The 17,691-nt window shown below is 37.5% G+C and overlaps 1 protein-coding gene across 5 annotated transcripts; it reads right to left on the reverse strand.

The window, feature by feature from the left end:
* Positions 1-252: 252 nt before the first annotated feature.
* Positions 253-17,691, reverse strand: LOC121855116 (retinol dehydrogenase 12-like). 5 transcript variants are annotated; one of them, XM_042349976.1, is made up of 9 exons: positions 17,589-17,691; positions 10,869-11,029; positions 10,547-10,639; positions 9,414-9,538; positions 8,704-8,818; positions 8,221-8,412; positions 7,467-7,576; positions 1,892-1,981; positions 253-759 (listed from the first exon to the last, which is right to left on the reverse strand). In XM_042349976.1, exons 2-9 carry the CDS (start codon positions 11,008-11,010, stop codon positions 655-657), a joined length of 972 nt encoding a protein of 323 aa, XP_042205910.1. In that variant the 5' UTR covers positions 11,011-11,029; positions 17,589-17,691; the 3' UTR covers positions 253-654. The 5 variants fall into 5 exon arrangements, with proteins under 5 accessions (XP_042205910.1, XP_042205911.1, XP_042205912.1 ...); XM_042349977.1 differs by having other exon boundaries at positions 17,595-17,619; XM_042349978.1 differs by lacking the exon at positions 17,589-17,691 and adding an exon at positions 17,535-17,568.

The following is a 17,691-nucleotide window of genomic DNA, read 5'->3' on the forward strand; positions in this document are numbered from 1 at the left end:
TTATAAGATGGTGATTAATTTAAATATATGCCACAGTTTGCACTAGACAAAAATTTTACTTATCATTTAGTACATTATTCTTAGTACATGTACAGTACAGCTTTGCCCTTAGGACAGTGTAGCGTGCCCGGAGAAACATTAGGCGCAAAATTTTAAATATGATGCGCCAGATTGACTCGCGCAAAATAGGAAAGATTCTCTTTAAATTAAAACATTGTCCTTAATTGTGGGTGTCGCTTTAAATCAATAATCTTAAATTGAATTGCTTTATATCGATGTTCTACTGTATAACAATTCTAAATTAATGACAGCATTTATAAATGTAATCAACCTCTTCCAAGAAACAAGTTTGGATTTGTCAGAATCAGTTATCTATTTCAGATACAGTTGCAGAAATGTGTTCCTACATCCTCTGTGGTAACCCGTGTCTCCAAACGGCAACATCACAGTAGTAGTATCACTATTTAAGAATGAATGGGTATTGGTCGTGTAATGATGGACATGATTGGAGGATAGGTTTGCTATAGGTCACGGGTTACCACAGGGGGTGTAGGAACACATTTTCGCAACTGTACATCTGAAACAGAGGAAAAGCAGGTAACCCGAGTTTCCAAGTCAATCAAGATAATTCTTGATTTGTGATTCTTTCCATGATTAATAGTGTACTTCTTCAGGCTGTAACTTAACATCCAGTTCACTAGCCTCCCATAACTTCTTAGCAAATCCACGGTGTCTTCCAAGTTTGGAACATTGACTATCCTAGAAGAGAAAATTAATACATAATGACTACAAGAGAAAAGGATTATACAGTATAATAATTTTATCACACACTCCCATGCTCCCAGAAAATAAAATCACTTAAGGGATATAAGCAATCCACCACATAAGACCCTCCTTGTATTGCAAGCAGGAGACAGAACTCAACCCTGAACCAGAAATATATACCTAGCCAATAAGGAACACAGTACTCACATTACAATAAGGTAAAGGTCAATAAAAAACAAATTTTGACCTGTGGCTGCACCTTCACCAACAACCTCTATATCATCCTCCCACCCTTAACACAACACAGCCAAAAGCAGGAAAAAAATCAAGATACAGCAACTTGACACGAATGGCATCCAGAACAAAGTGAACTTCCCCAGTAAGTTTAACTATTTACTCCCACCAACAACCCCATTTCTAATTGAAATGTACTAAATTCCTTTTTAAGCAAAAACTTAATTCACACTATTTGATGACCTTTGAAGTTGTACACCTTAGTTAGGTAAAGTAGTTGGTCAATCATGTATCACCTGTAGTGGTAATGATCCATGTTATCTTTTTTAATCCAAAGCTATTGTATAGGAGAAATTTCTTTTGTCAGTTTTCTAGCTTAGTCTTTTTCCTACATAGCATCTTACTTATACAATCTGTCTGCCATTTCCCTGAAGCTGTTGGGCTCAGAGGAGACTCAAGAAGCAACTAAAGAATGGTGAAATGACTGCAAAAATCCAAAGTATACACTCGGTCTAAATTGTATCTTTGCGATTTTGTGTTACACAATATAACACAACAGATGAAGGATTTTGACAACTGTACCGAGACAACAGTCGTCACAGTGTTCATTTTGAAATTCGTGTGAGCCCTCCATAAAGATATCTTCAGGAGTGAATGTACATGGTAAGTGTGAGATGCAAAGACCTAGACAGCAATGGAAAGATGACGTTAAGGACAAACTAGAAGTAAGGGAAAAGGCCACACAGGAAGCAGCAGTACAATATTGAAAAATGGTTTATGTGGATGTTACAGCAGTTAAGAGTGAATGGATGATGACAAACGAAAATACTTGTAGTCTTGATTCTGGGCTCCTTACAACAAAACAAAATACTGTACTGTGCAATACTCATACCTTACACTCCTCAAAATATTTGCCAGAGACACCATCAACATCTTCTGAAACAGCCAGGTATATAATAGTCTGCGCTCCCAAGTCACAATCCTGAGGAAAAGAAATGGTGTGAAGGATATCAATTAAATTTACTATGTAAGTGCACGATCAATGAAACTCAAAGTCTTTCTCTTGTTTCATTTAGTGAGTGCCTGCTTGACATACGTTCAATGTACAGTGAACCCTCACTTTACGCGGTCAATTGAACCCACGGCGGCCCGCGTAAAGTGAACAACATAACATATGGGATTAATTGAAATAGAGACTGGGCCGACCCCCAAACTCCACTTTTTCAGACACAATACCTACGTTGTAGTAAAAATAACTTCTAAATTTTATGATGGTATGCACACACAATTAATAATTAAGAGAAATATCAATAATGTTAGGTTTTTAACACTTACATTCGTAGAAAAGATGGCTGGGCACACGGGGATGGGGGGTTAGTTCCGAGGCAGAGGGCAGATTATTGGCCCTCACCTGTATCACTTGTATCAATTGTATCACTATCCACCACAGAGGCTTGCAGGGCCTCTTTGTCAAACCCCTCAAAGTCCATATAAGTCCATATCCTCACTATCATTATCACTATCACTGACTTGGGCCGGCTGTGGTGGGTGGCGGGTGAAGAACTCGGTAATGTTTTGATGACTGGGCGACCTTGTGCGCACCCTGCTCGCGCCGCTCTCCGCGTAAAAGGGTACACACACCGCGGAAAGTGAGCATTCCGTGTTCGGCAGGGTACCGCGTAAACGTGGAAACGCGTAAAGTGGGACCGCGTAAAGCGGGGGTTGACTGTACTGTATGTAGGTTTGCAGATTCATATATTTTATAATGATAACTTAGTACCTAAAAGCAATGCAGTGTTAGATCAGCTGGGCAAGACTGGGAATAGCAATGCCTTATTCAGTATTCATTCATTAATTATAATGGAAATCACACCTATATATATCCTGTACTGCATAAAAGCAAGGCCTTAATATATATACAGTACAGCATAAGGATATCCTGTAAATGTTTTAATTGGGAGGTATTGACAAAAATATAGGCTCACCCCCTTTAACCCCTATTTCCCTTTAAATGTGGACTTCATCCCAGAGCAAATCTAACCCTCCACCCAGTTTTTGGTACCTTACCTTGGGATTACTCAGGGAACTACTATAGAAGAGATTATAATATAAACATTCTATTAATATACAGTAGTATACAATAATAAAGGATGACCATTAAAACAAACCAATTAATGAATGAAACTGAGAGCAGTGGTAATGGTCAGTGAGAGAGAGGTTTGTGACTGAAGAGATTAGTGGATCCCAGCCCACATCTCTGAATACAGTACTTGTGCTAATTTAAATCTGATTTATTACAGCATGCTTTTTGCCTTTGAGAAGATGACTCACAGTTGCTTTCAATAATGACAGTTCCCTCTAGAGCAATGGTTCCCAAACACGGGGTCGCAAGATGCATCATAAGGGTTTGCATAGAGGTCATGGGGTTGATGGAGTCCCATAAAGCTCATAGTCCAGGTGTCAAGGACTGAAGGAAGTGGCCAACAGGTGCTGTCTCGTTAAGTCGGGACCATAAATTATGGTCAAGGGAATAATGCAGTTACTCTTGTGTCAAGTCAGGTCAGTCCTGGGAAGGCGAACGCTGATGACACATTACGTACGCAGAATAAAATTCACACCCCTTCCTTTGAATAGTTCTCAGCTCAATGCACGCTGTACTTCCCATGGATGCAGACGAAAAATGGCAACAAATTTCAATGCTAGATTCCTTGAGTTGCTTACTGAACCTTTGGATTTTGCTCAGTTTCTGTTCAAGACAGATGTAAAACAGTGTGGCTCTTTTGTCCTCGAAATAGCAGTTACAGGCTGACAAGAGGCAAGGGTGATTTTTGCCATCTATGATGACATCAATGTTTTGGGTTATTTATCAAATTGACATTCAGCGGTTAAAAATCAAGCTATTAAAGTTCTGGTATAATTTGGAAGTCTGTGAGGCAGCTTTCTCGTCAATGGTGTTTAGAAAAAATTATCACCATAACCGTATATCAAACTTAAACTTAGAGAGAGAATTGTGTGCTATGTTGTTTAATCACATAATTATACCCCAAATTAACAGACAATTTATTAAATGATAATGCACACACGTTACATATGAATGGTTTACGGTCGATTCGCCCACAAGTCCATTCAACCACATTTAGAGTTTATTCGCCCACACTTAGGAGTCGGCTTGCCCACACCTGAAGTCAGTTCGCCCACACTTTGTCAAGTTTTATTTATGTTTAGTCATGTACCAGATAACAATGTAATACAGTATATACAAATTAAGTCTCAGGTTGTTTATTCGGTGACTTTCATATATAAAAATCTATATAAAATACACAAACTATAAAGGTTTAAAATGTCAATCATAGAAGTAACAAAGAGCAGATTTAGGATGTTTGGTCACATATCAGCTGCTGACTGGCCCATTGAGATGGGCACAAGCTCTCAGAAGTTGGCAAGCTGACCTCTCATTCCTCAAGTATTCGTCTCAAAGAACGAATATTTTGGCCTGCAACTCCCTACACTTTCTTCACTGGATCCTTCAGAGCTTCTTTTCTGATACCAGCCTTATATGTACAGAAGTTAATCTGGCCTCTTTGTGGAGAAGGTTTTCAAGCAGGGAAAATGAGTCCACCTCATTAAAAAGTAACACGTTCGCACATCTCCCGCCAGCAATGTTCTCTAAGTAGGTACCAAGTAATGTTTCCTAAGTACAGGTAGTTCTGCTATAACGCGATAATTGTGTTCTTGTAAAATATCGTGTTATAGAAAATCGCGTAATAGAAATAACAGGGCTTATGGAGAAAATAGGGTTAGGTGCAGTTTACTCGAAATCGAAAAAATTTAGTAGTTAGCCTAACACAAAGGATAGCACAGTCTAAATAAATGTTACATTCATATCTAATAATGAAATCATACAGTAAATTTAACACTTTACCTTGAAAAAATATGAATGTAACTTGATGGGGGAGAAGGGTGATTTTGAGGTTGATAACATCAAGCTTCTCTTCAAGTGTTATATCCTTTCTTTTACGATAATCACCGGGAATTCTATCATCAGAATGCTTTTTGGAGATATTCTTCTTTACCATATTCACAGTTAATACCACAAAATTGGAGAAATAGTAAGCAAAAATCGCGTTATAGCAAACAAGCGATCGCGTTATACAAATATTGTTCCGAATTCATAAATCGCGTTAGAGCAAATTCGCGTTATCAAAACACGCGTTATAGCAGAACTCACTGTACCAACCAATGTTCCCTAAATAGTCATCACTCTTCCCAAAAGAGGCATCAATGTTCCCTAAATAGTCACCATTGTTCCTTAAATAAGGATCACTGTTCACTAAGCGACCCAACAAAGTTCAGTTCTTTACATTAATACATTACTAAGCCTCAATAAAACAGGTGTGGGCGAACCGACTTGATAGTGTGGGTGAATCAACTCTAAATGTAGGTAAAATGACTTGTGGGAGAACCGACTCTATAGTGTGGGCGAAATGACCGGATTCCATATGAGTTATTGACTGATGTAACTTGTAATGAAAATTAATTATATGATGATGCACACAAGTTACCTACAAAATACGTACAGTATGACAGAGATGTAACTAAGAAAATTGTATGTTGTGTTGCTTAACCATGTAATTATGTCCCCAGGTACAGAACGTTAAATGGTCATATAATGTCACATATTAAACATGACAGAGGCCTGTTTCTGCCAGTGTTTAGTTTTAGACTTCTCAATTTGTAATACATTTTCCTTACTTGTTTTTACAGTTAAATATGTATACAGGTATCAATATGTCCGTATTTACTCTAAGGATCTTCATAATTATATACTGTATATAATGACTTGGGGTCGCACTGGACAGGTTGTAATGGTCATGATAAGAGCTAACCTGAAAACCTTAAGGATTCATATTACGCTCAAACGTCCACAAAACCTTCCGAGTCCCCCAGTGGAAACGTCCCCCGTTTTCTCTGTTTCCCCCGCCTTTGTCTATGGGAGCAGACGCTGTATGCTGGGACCTGTTGCCATCCATTCCTTTGTAATCAATTTAATTTTGCTTTCGATAGCTGAGTCAGAGCATTGTTAGTGAAGATAATAGTAGAGAATGAAAATGAGTTCATAGTCTCAATTTCAACGTCAGAGGGTACCGTAAATTAATTCATCGGAATAGGAGTAGGTGGACTCCCTGGTCTGGTTTGAGTGAGGGCACGCGGGCATTTTAACCGTTAGTAAGTGCCCGTCCCTTCATCCATACAGGTATGCCATTCCACGCTGTGTTGTAATTTGCCCTTCTTTAAGTGATTTGACCCAATTAATAGTTGATTGTGCAAGTGTTACAGTAACGTAGTTGATATGCTCTGAGTAAAGTCATATTTACGTCTTTAACGTCCCCTGAAACGTGTTGTTGTTGTCACCGGTTAGTAAGTGCCCGTCCCTTCATCCATACAGGTCCCTAACGCAGCCTAGGCCGTGTCTGTAGGGTGGATGTTGTATCCACTATGTCTGGGGACATGTCCGAGGTCCAGTAGGATCAGTTACCTTCGTGAGACCCGGCCGTCAGACACTTCAGACCACCTATAGCCCCCATAGCTGGCTCGTCTGGCCCTAACGCTCGGTCCACGAGGTGACCCCGGACCACCAAGCCACACACCACTACCAGCCCCCATCATTGGTGGATGAGTGTCTAACTCAGTAGGGTTATATTTGTGTGGTGGAATTAACCCACTGGGATCTCCAGAGTTCGTCAGATAGTACTCCATGGTGGCTGGACCCCATGGCTGTTGCTTGAGTATCACTCCTGACGACTGAGTGTTGTAGTGGCAGTTGCCTAGTATTTATGGTGCTAAGTGACTATCATAGTTGTGCTATTGAGTATGTCCACCCAGTAGGGTTGGAAGTGTATTGAATATGTCCACCCAGTAATGGTGTGAGTATGTTGAGCCTGAGGGCCTAGTAATAGATTTCGTCTGTTAGTACAAACCAATTTTTTCTTCTAATTTCATATTCATGTTTAAATAAACTTTGTATTTGTATAATTGTGTATATTATTTACCTACAGTATTTACCGTTATTTCTTCCCTATTGCTTGATACTATCATTACACCTACCCACGAGCCTCCTATCGTCACGCTACCAATGGTGATATATAACAGTAAAAGGAATTGTTGGTGGCAGTAGCAGCCCTCATAAATGGTGGCAGCTCAAGCCCTCATAAGGTGACAGTACTTGACAGGATCACACTGGAAAATGCTTGGGAACCCCTGCTCTAGAGTTTGGTTAAGTTACATGAGAAGAGATTAGCTTAATTTAGATGGTTAGTAGAAAGATGTTAAATTATTCTCATTACAAATGCTTTTAATAATTAGTGAGAAATAGTTTCCAAGACAATTAAGAGTGTGACAACAATAGTTAACACAATACTGTACAGGATAAGGGAGTTTAATATTAATAGTATAAGCCATTCCCTTACCTTTCCTACCAACTTGAACAGCACAAATTGTACATATCCAATAACAGAATTATCTTTAGTCCATATTTCTGTGCATACTGCTCCAGGGTTCATGCTGTTGGCTGTGACTCCTGAAAAACAATATGACTTAATTTTTCATTTATTTTTCAGTAAACAATCATATACCAGTACATTAATACACTCCTGTACAGCTAGAAAGAAGAAAAACACTGTTCAGGAGATGTCATAATTGAATAGTTCGACTTCTGTAAGGAGCCCTGAAAATATGTTGTAAGCCACTGTCTAGTGCTGCAATGATGTGTCAACCAGATGGCTATCATTTTCTGGATGTCTGGATAGGCCACTTTTCATTTGGGATGCACTCAAGTTTTCTTCAATGCTGTACATAAATTGTGGAAAGTATATTTTTTCTAATAAATTATTTCAACTTTAGTTAGTTTAGTTGATTTTTTTTTTTTGAATATTTGAATGTAGATTTGGTCTGTGACTCAGATACATTAATTATGTTCAGTTGGTATATGTACATATATTTTTTATTTATTTTTTATTTGATATATGATGTCTTCCACCACTGTCTAAAGTTAGGCCTTCCCAGTGCCACAGGTGGACTTGTCAAGCATGTTTGTATTCTGCCTGAACTTACAACTACCTACAGGTGTATTTGCATTCTTGATAAATTTTAATATTTGTCTACACATTTATATCCTAGACAAACTATCTGGAGTGAAATAAATAAAAATCTTTGTTTACATACCTGTGCCACGAAGCTTCTCTGAGAGCTCAAGTGTGAAGAGAACATTACACAATTTGCTCTGTGAGTAGACCTTAATTCTTCCAAAGGACATCTTCTCAAAGTTGAGATCTTCAGGATCTAACTTCTTGCAGTAATTATGCATTACAGATGATACATTTATAATTCTGCTGGGGGCACTTTTTTTCAACAATTCTGTGAATGAAAAGCCTGTACAGTACAGTATATGATTCTTGCCTTCACATAACTTCAAGGGTAGAGTAAGTCTCCCTCACCAGAGCAAGTGCGTCTAAATGAAATTCATTAACATCTCATATCACCTATACATCTGTCCTCGTGTTCTACATCCATAAAGATCTCACCTCAAAACAGTCCACTATCACTTAATATTATTTATTATTTATACAAGATAAAATTGTTACCCTTGGTAACAGTAAAAACTATTACAGTGCCTTATATCTATAATATACATAAATGTCTACATACTGAGAAGCATGTTGGTAAGAAGAAAATGGCCATAATAATTAGTAGCCATAGTCAACTCGAGACCATCAGCTGTAAACTTTCGTTTGGGTTCCCCCGCTATACCAGCGTTGTTCACCTGAAAAATTAAAGTAACTACCTCAGTAATATATTCTAAGGATTATATAATAAAAGAAATTATGAATTCAATATAAAACAACCCAGAAACTAACAAATTACAGGCATTCCCAAACTTACAAAAGGGTTCCATTCATGAGAGTAAGTGAGGAGAAACTGGATAATGAGGCAACTGGCTGAGTGAATGTGCTGGTGAAGATGGGTCTACTTGTTCCCAGTGAGTTTGAGGAGTAAGTTATACGGGGGTTGTATGAAAATTGTGACACATTGAAAGCTTATTTGTAGAGTTTATAATGCTGTGAGTTTTATAGAATAATAATGAATTAGGTGAAATAAATAAGCACATGGGTAGTAAAAAAAGAATTACAGTAGTTTTGTTTATTTTCATTGTTACCTTGGGAAAATATTATGAAAAATGCACACTACATGATGATGATGACAATAATTAGGGATTTATAATTATAGGTGAAACAGTTGAGGGGCTGATGAGGTATCCTGAACAAAATGGCAGAAAATACGGCTAAAATTAAAGAGTAACCTGACCAGGGGAAACTACTGTACTGTACATTACATTTCAAAGGAATTGTTTAACTTACCAAAATGTGCAGGGATTCCTCAGCCTTGATAATCTCATTTGCAAACTGTCGCACAGAACTGAGGTCTGAAGTATCCAGTTTACGGACAACTACGTGATTGTTGCCAGAGTTCTTGATAATTTCATCTGCAACAGTTCAGTCTACACTTAGTAAACATTATTCTTAAAATGCAGAGTCTGGAGCCAGGTGGCTCCTCGTAATACAGGAGCATCATTGTCTTTAGAAAGCCACCAATCATATATTAACCTAATGTGTACAGCACACATCCACACCTCATCACACACACATCAGCCTCAAACTGGGGAGATCAGTTGCAACAGTTATCTTCCTGAGACTAAAGGCTTTGTAGCTACCATGTCTAATAAATCAACATACTGCACATATGTTATTGTTCTGCCAACTTATTTAGGAACAATATACAATCTTTACTTCACATTATTAAAGAAAACCATGTACCTGTATCAACAAAGAGTAACAAAATCCCCACAAGTCACAACAAAATCCAAAGTTATAAACTGCAAAACCAAGCTGTCTAATCCATCAGAGATCTCCATGAGGTTCTACAAAAAAAAAAAAAAAAACCACTCTTAACTACTTGTTCATTTACTCTCATAAGTGAATATAACATTTGTCTAAAATACAAGGTAAGCGTCATATAAATGGGAGTAATGAAAGTTATGGAAAGTCTCTGTCAAAAGACCAACCAATCACCTCCCATGAACTAAGTCTCCCTTATATTTGAGGACAAAAAGATAACCTAAATGGCTTATGTAGAATGGATATGCACCTGATACATTAAGCTATATTTTGTGCAGTAACAAGAGAAGTCCAGTGGAAATCTTAGACCTGTAGTGTGAAAGAGGAACACCTTAGCAGAACAAATTTATTCATGCAGTTAAAGAGACTAAATGACAGCAAAAGATATGATTCTACAGGTAGTTGCTCTGCAATATAACAAGAAAAGGCTGGCAAGACGGAATAACCCGTTAATGGTACAGTATAAAGTACATGACGAGTGTTTAATAAATATAAGTTAGGAAGCCAGTAGACCACTGTATGTAGTCTTTTGGACAAGGTTACAACTACACTATTAATTTCATCCTTCACCAACATGGAAATGCAACAAAACCTACCAGCAACCCTTTGAGCCTTCTCTAAATTCCTGCAGGCTAAGATCACTCGTGCTCCACGTCTAGCAAAGTCCTGAGCTGCAGATTTTCCTATACCTGTATAGAAAATACAGAAAGTGCCATATTATAGATCCCAGTAAAATACAGTACTGCATGTGTTTTTCATAAAAATGAACAACTCATTCCAATATACTGTACTGTACAGTACAGTATATGGACAAATGGATATCAGAGCAATAACAAATGTCCAGCTTTCACTGTGTAGGTGTAATAAGAACCAAAAGTAGCAACATCGGAGGATATTCTGATGAATTACCAAACTTACCTGCAGAACTCCCAGTGACAATAACAGTCTTTCCTTCCAATTTCTTTTGGGACTTGCAGCGTCCAGCTTGAAAATTGTAGACAAACCGTATAACTCCTACTAGTATCCCCACTACAGTCAGAAGAATTTGCCACACAGCCATTATGCCGTGTGCAATTTACCTAAGAAATAATTAAAAAGAATTATACAGTAATATCTGCATTAGGCGGAATCCTTCAAACACGGAACTCTTCGATAGCCGGAATTGAAATTTTCTCGGAAAATCGTTCCCAAAGCCGGAATTTTCTGGAAATTTCCAGCTTTAGGAACGATTTTCCGAGGGGCACATTTTCCGGAAAATTCCAGGGATGAAGGAATTTTTTTCTGGGTTCGAGAGATTATATAATGGGCTATTTCTGGAACGAACACGAAAATTTTTCCGCAACCCGGAAAATTCCGGGGATGAGGGATTTTCTTTCCATCTTTGAGAGAGTCGTCTCGTTACACGGAAATCTCTCATTCCCAGAAGTGCTCTGCACCAATTGTTCCGGCTAACGGAGATCTTAATGTACTTTAAAGAATTGACTTCCATTCATAATACATTTCAGATTTAAGCAATGGTAATACAGTATAATATTACAACCAATGAAATCGTATCTAAAACTTTGTAAAGGTGTAGCCACAGCCCTTCATATATATATAAGATGAGAGCATTGGTGGGAAAAACAAACAATATAAAAGACAAGCTTGACAATGCACCCAAACCCCATCCCACCTGCGACTAATGAGACCAACCCCAGTACAGTGTACAGTACAGTACTATACTGTAGCTTTAAACACCATCTTCCATCGGCGGGAGTCTTCGTGTTGACAACCACAGTTAAAAAAAAAATAATTGTTGCAAATGACACTGCACTACGGTGTTTGAGGTGAAGGTGTGGCAGTAATACAAACTAATAATACTGTACAGTGGTCCCTCGGTTAACGAGTGCAATTCGTTCCAGAAGGATGCTCGTTAACCGAAACCATTGTTTCAATGGGTTTTTAGGTAATTGGTTCCAGTTCACCGAAAATTGCCTAAAATCAACAAAAAAGGTAGAAAAGTACACTTACTTTGAGGTGTGTATGTAGAAGGCTCCTGGATGATGAGGATGATGATGGGAATTAGAATGGGGATGGAGGAGAAGGGAGAAGAGAAGGCATTGTGGAGGAAGAGAAGTCACTCCATGCTGCCATTTCACCCATAAAATTTTAGTTCTCTTGGTGTAATTCAAGATTATTTTCTTTAAATCAACACTGCACTGCATTATATATTGTCAATATGTAAAATAAATTTCAAATTGACCAATAATTTGCTTGGAAACAGAAAAAAGCGTTTAGTTGAAGAGTCTGAAGCAAGATGTTACCTCCACTGAAAAGACACAGAAACTGACGCCTGTATGGTGTGTTGACAGGCTGTTTGGCGCGCAAAAAAATAGCTTCCTATACAGTACTTCAATTATGTTCAATAATTGTTAAAATTACTAAAAAAATTAATATAAAACTTTTAAAATTATTGAATAGTACAAATGTCTTGATATTTACTAAAATAGTAAGGAATTTATGCCCTAAAACCGATTACCGTATTGGCGGACTAATACTACAGCTGGTGGACCGCCAAATGCAAGCGAAAACATGTGGAGGCGCGCTCGTTAAAAACTCGTTATCGAGGGATTGCTCGTTAACCGAAGTTAAGAATCTTATGGAAGGTGAATCGTTAACCGAAATCTCGTTAACCGAAGCGCTCGTTAACCGAGGGATCACTGTATTGGAATTTAATGGGGTAGCATGTAGCTCCCCTTCGTCAACCCGACCATAACGTTTTTGTTTTTTTTATTGGATATTTATAATGAAAAAAATTAAAGAACAAAGAAAAATGTATCAGTAACCTTATATAGCTGTGGGTCTTCTTTACATTACTGTTTATATGGTCAACATCACCCACCAAGGTCATGCGCATTTACCTACTGGATACATTTTATTTAACAAACACTGCTACTACCAATAATCAGGTAAGCACATTTAAGATTATTTATTAAATTTTTTTGTAGCTTTCTAAGTTAATTTTCATCTGACAGTCGTATGCTGGCTAGTTTAAGGACTAAAATTAATAAAATGTATAGAGCCAAAATCCACCTTCAATAAGTAGATTATGTAAGTTTTTTGTTGTTTCATCTTATATCCGATAACAAGGTAGTGCAGGTCCACAATCCCTTATCCTAAACCCTTGGGGCCAGATGTGTTTTGGAATTCAGAATTTTTCGGAATTCACAACGGCAGTACGGTACATATACAGGTAGTTCTGCTATAACGCGATAATTGTGTTCTTGTAAAATATCGTGTTGTAGAAAATCGCGTAATAGAAATAACAGGGCTTATGAAGAAAATAGGGTTAGGTGCAAATTACTCGAAATCGAAAAAATTTAGTAGTTAGCCTAACACAAAGGATAGCACAGTCTAAATAAATGTTACATTCATATCTAATAATGAAATCATACAGTAAATGTAACACTTTACCTTGAAAAAATATGAATGTAACTTGATGGGGGAGAAGGGTGATTTTGAGGTTGATAACATCGAGCTTCTCTTCAAGTGTTATATCTTTTCTTTTACGATCATCGCCGGGAATTCTATCACCAGAACGCTTCTTGGAGATATTCTTCTTTACCATATTCACAATTAATACTACAAAATTGGAGAAATAGTAAGCAAAAATCGCGTTACAGCAAACAAGAGTTCGCGTTTTACAAATATCGTTTTTCTATTCATAAATCGCATTAGAGCCAATTCGAGTTGTCAAAACACGCGTGATAGCAGAACTCACTGTACCATATATTATGGTAACACCCTAGCGGGGCCTGAGGCAGCACCCCGTAAGCAAACGCATTAATATTTCTGCAACGAGCTTTATGAATATTCACACTGAGTGGCATATAAAAAGACTATAAATAGTATTACAGGTTATTTGTACAGTACAGTAAAGACACTAATGGCAAAGAGAAAAAGCGAGATGGATTTGGAACGCCATAGTATACATGAACACTCAAGGAAACAGAGTCACTTATCTTACAAAGAATATGTACAAAAGATTCATTGTTGTTTATTACTGAATATGTATTTGATTGAATTAATCTTTATACTGTACAGTATAGGCAAAACAAGTGATCGCGAGCCCTTCGTGCCCAGTGAAAGTTTGAACACTCGTGCTTGGCTACCGTACAGCGAATGAGGGTGCGCCAAGTCCGTAGACGTGCATCTTTTCCATCGTAAATAAAATGGTTAATTAATGCCTTCCTAAAGAAACCATCGACATGGGACCAGGTTTGTTCCACTCTACGAATTTTTTGCAATTTTTCCACCAAGTTTGATGAAAAACGATTGTGCCGTTTCGGCTGCCCAGAACAGACAGACAGACAGAGCCACGGTTATTCCTATAGTATATTAGATGAACAATACAATTCATTAATACTACGTACAATATTAAAACACACAAGAGGAGACGAGACAACATTGTTGTTATCAGTGTTTACACCCATAATGTCAGTTATCAATCTGAAACTGAAGAAAATACGACCCTGGTTGTAGATGTAGTAAAATTAATGAAAAAAAATTAATATATATGTTATTTAATGTTAATAAATGGAACAATAGAAGTAGCTAACCACTAATAGTAAAGAAAAAAGCAAGACGGATTGGGAACGTCAACGTATGTAATTGCGTACATGTGAAAACATATCGTCATTCCTCTACATAAGAATATGGAAGCAACACTTATTACTGTTCATATATGTTTTAAATAATACTTAAGAATGCAAAACAAAAATTCTACTCGCCAATGGTGGTAAAGTCTAAAACATAAGGACAGCCAATGAATATTGTGAGAGTTTTTCATTGGCTTATGGTCATCACTGTCAGTGTAAATCTTCAAACACCTGTCTTTCTGTTTCTTTTAGTCATATACGGTGGTAGTTCCCACATTATTTTCTTTAGTAAGACGCCACACAGGTACACCATGATCAAGCTTCTGTAATAACTCCACTTTCTGTGCTATCAATAATGAGAGATGCTTCCTTTTCTTCTCACTGTTATCCATAAGGGTATTTGAAGCTCTTTTGACATTTTCAAGGTGAAATTAAACAAAACTACAAAAAATATCAGAGAGCAGCAGACGCAGGTGTGACTACCCGGTGTGGGTCAAGCGCCAGTAGCGTCAGGTCATGTTCGGCGTCATTCGGTTTTCAGAGGTTTTCAGTTTTCGGAATTGCGGATGAGGGAATATGGACCTGTAGTAGGTGATAGTGATCAATATTTCATAGTGATCATTCACAGAACAATATACTGTACTGATTCTTATATAGGCAGAGAGCAAAAACTAAATAATATTAAAAGGTAAATATACCATAATGACCACTGAGCTCCACTACAGGTATTACAATTTGTATGTAGGGAGACAGCAAAAACAAAAACAAAAAATACTTTACTATATAGGTACTCCTCGACTTATGACCCACTTGACTTACGACCAACCGGACATACGACCGCCGCAGTCATACAAAAATTTTTCCAAATTACGTATTTTCGAGTCCCGACGTTAGTGATCGTGCTGTGTAATGACAAAATTTTCATTTGTAATTCCCTTTAAAATGGCTGGCAAGAGTAAAAGTGGGAGTTTCGCATTTTCGATTTACGACCAATAAGGCTTACGACTTCGTCGTCGGTCCCTAACCCAGTCGTAAGTCGGGGACTGACTGTATAGCATTTTTGTTGGGGAATCATATTTTTCGTTTTTTTTTTTTTTTTTTACTTTTCGGTTTAATTTAAAGAAATGTAATTTGATCACACAAAATGAGAAGGGCTTTGGGTTAACATATGAATAACCCGCAGAAGTTATTTTTATTACTGTCTATTTTCTTACATTATTTTCATCAGTGAGTTCTGATATGATGATCATTTCTTGTGCCATTTTTTGTTTTGTTGATAATTAGGTGCCTAGAAGCGCACTAATTTGTCTTCCCGGCAGTAATGAGGCCGCACTCTGGTGCTGTGCTTTTCCCTGGGCTCGCGGCAGTTTCATTTTCAGCATGACGTGTGAAGGTTGTGGCCGGTCTTATATGGACGTAATTTGAGAATTCAGGGATAAAGACAACGAGAACCCTTCAATTGTTCAAAGACCACAGGAATTCCTGTGCTTTCAGACCAGAAAGAAATTTGTTCATCACTTCCTTAATGCCGTGGCTCAACGTTTCCCGCCATCACAATAAATCATTCCGCCGCCTGGGCTGTATAAGCACCGATGCAACCGCATCATCTCACGTCCAGAAAATGCCTCAAATTGCACCCTATCATGGTAAGTTCTTTCTGTTTAATATACCGGGGCGGTCCAACGAATTACCCAAAAGTACCCAAATGTACCCAAAAGTACCCAAAAGTATATTAAATCAGGGTAAAATCTTAACGAATATATGTTTTACATCAATAAAACCTGATTAATAATGTTTTCATTGAAATGTAGTCAAAATAATGAAATAATAAACAGGCATAGGATTTACTTTTCGTTAGGTTAGGTTAGATTAGATTAGGTTAGGTTAGGTTAGGTTAGGTTAGGTTAGGTTAGGTTAGCGAAGTGCATGACGATGGATCTGAGTTATCTCCTTTGTTGACGAACTCTTTGGAATTTAGAGTTCGCCAATACTGAAAGTTTTTCGCTGTTTATTATTTCATCTTACAAATTATTTTTACAAAATTACACTAAAAATATTATTAGACATGTTTTGTGTATGTATAACAGATATTCGTTAAGATTTCACCCTGATTTAGTATAGGTTTGGGTACATTTGGGTAATTCGTTGGACCCTACTGGGGGGGTCCAGGGGGCTCAGTAAGAATGCCAGGTAAGATTAGGTTGGTTTGTTTGGTTTGTCCACTATAAAAAAGGTGAAATTCCATTGTTTTTATAATAGTTTTTGATCAATTTCGGCCGCGGGTTAGGCCTGAATAATTACCGGGCTTTGATGTACAGTAGAGGAAAATTGGGTATTATTGCAGTTTCAGCCTCAACTAGGGTAGATGAAAATGAAGGTCAAATTCGTATAAATCAGACCATATACCACAGGATAACCAAAAAATTATGGCCGAACAGTAATTGGGGATGAAACTACAAATTTACCGAAAAATGTGGGGTAAAAACATGCAAAAAAATTAAAAAACTAAACTTTCAAATATCAGGTTATGTCCAATAATACCAATATGTGAAGGGTTGGAGCCTCAGGTGAAAAGGTGTGTTATCTAGTGTGGCCATCACAGGTGTCCCAGTCCTCCTGTACTAACACTCAATAGACCAAAATTATATATGATAAATGTTTATGAAACTATTATAATTAAAAGTTGTTTGTTGGTTTTCTTTATTTTTACTATTGTTTTGATGATTTTGATGAATGAAAAATAATAATTCACAACACTTCGTCCTGAAACAACCTTAGAGAGTAAAGCTTATGAACAGTTGAGAACTGTCCTTGTGTTGGTGATAAGATAAAGGTTTGTTAAGACTGTCCTTGTGTTGGTGATAAGATAAAGGTTTGTTAAGACTGTCCTTGTGTTGGTGATAAGATAAAGGTTTGTTAAGACTGTCATCCTAACTCGTTTGTTTACTTGGAGATTTGTGCCAAGAAAGGACTATAATAAGAAAGACAGGAAAGTATCTACCTTTACCGATAAAAAAAAGTGAGCCATTGAGCTCCGATTACCGCTATCTGTTGGCAACGCGGCTAACTAAAAGCCCTGGGAGCGTGGGAGTACCATATCCGGG

This window comes from Homarus americanus, unplaced genomic scaffold (assembly GCF_018991925.1).
Source record: "Homarus americanus isolate GMGI-L3 unplaced genomic scaffold, GMGI_Hamer_2.0 scaffold32757, whole genome shotgun sequence".
NCBI classification, from domain to species: Eukaryota; Metazoa; Arthropoda; class Malacostraca; order Decapoda; family Nephropidae; genus Homarus; species Homarus americanus.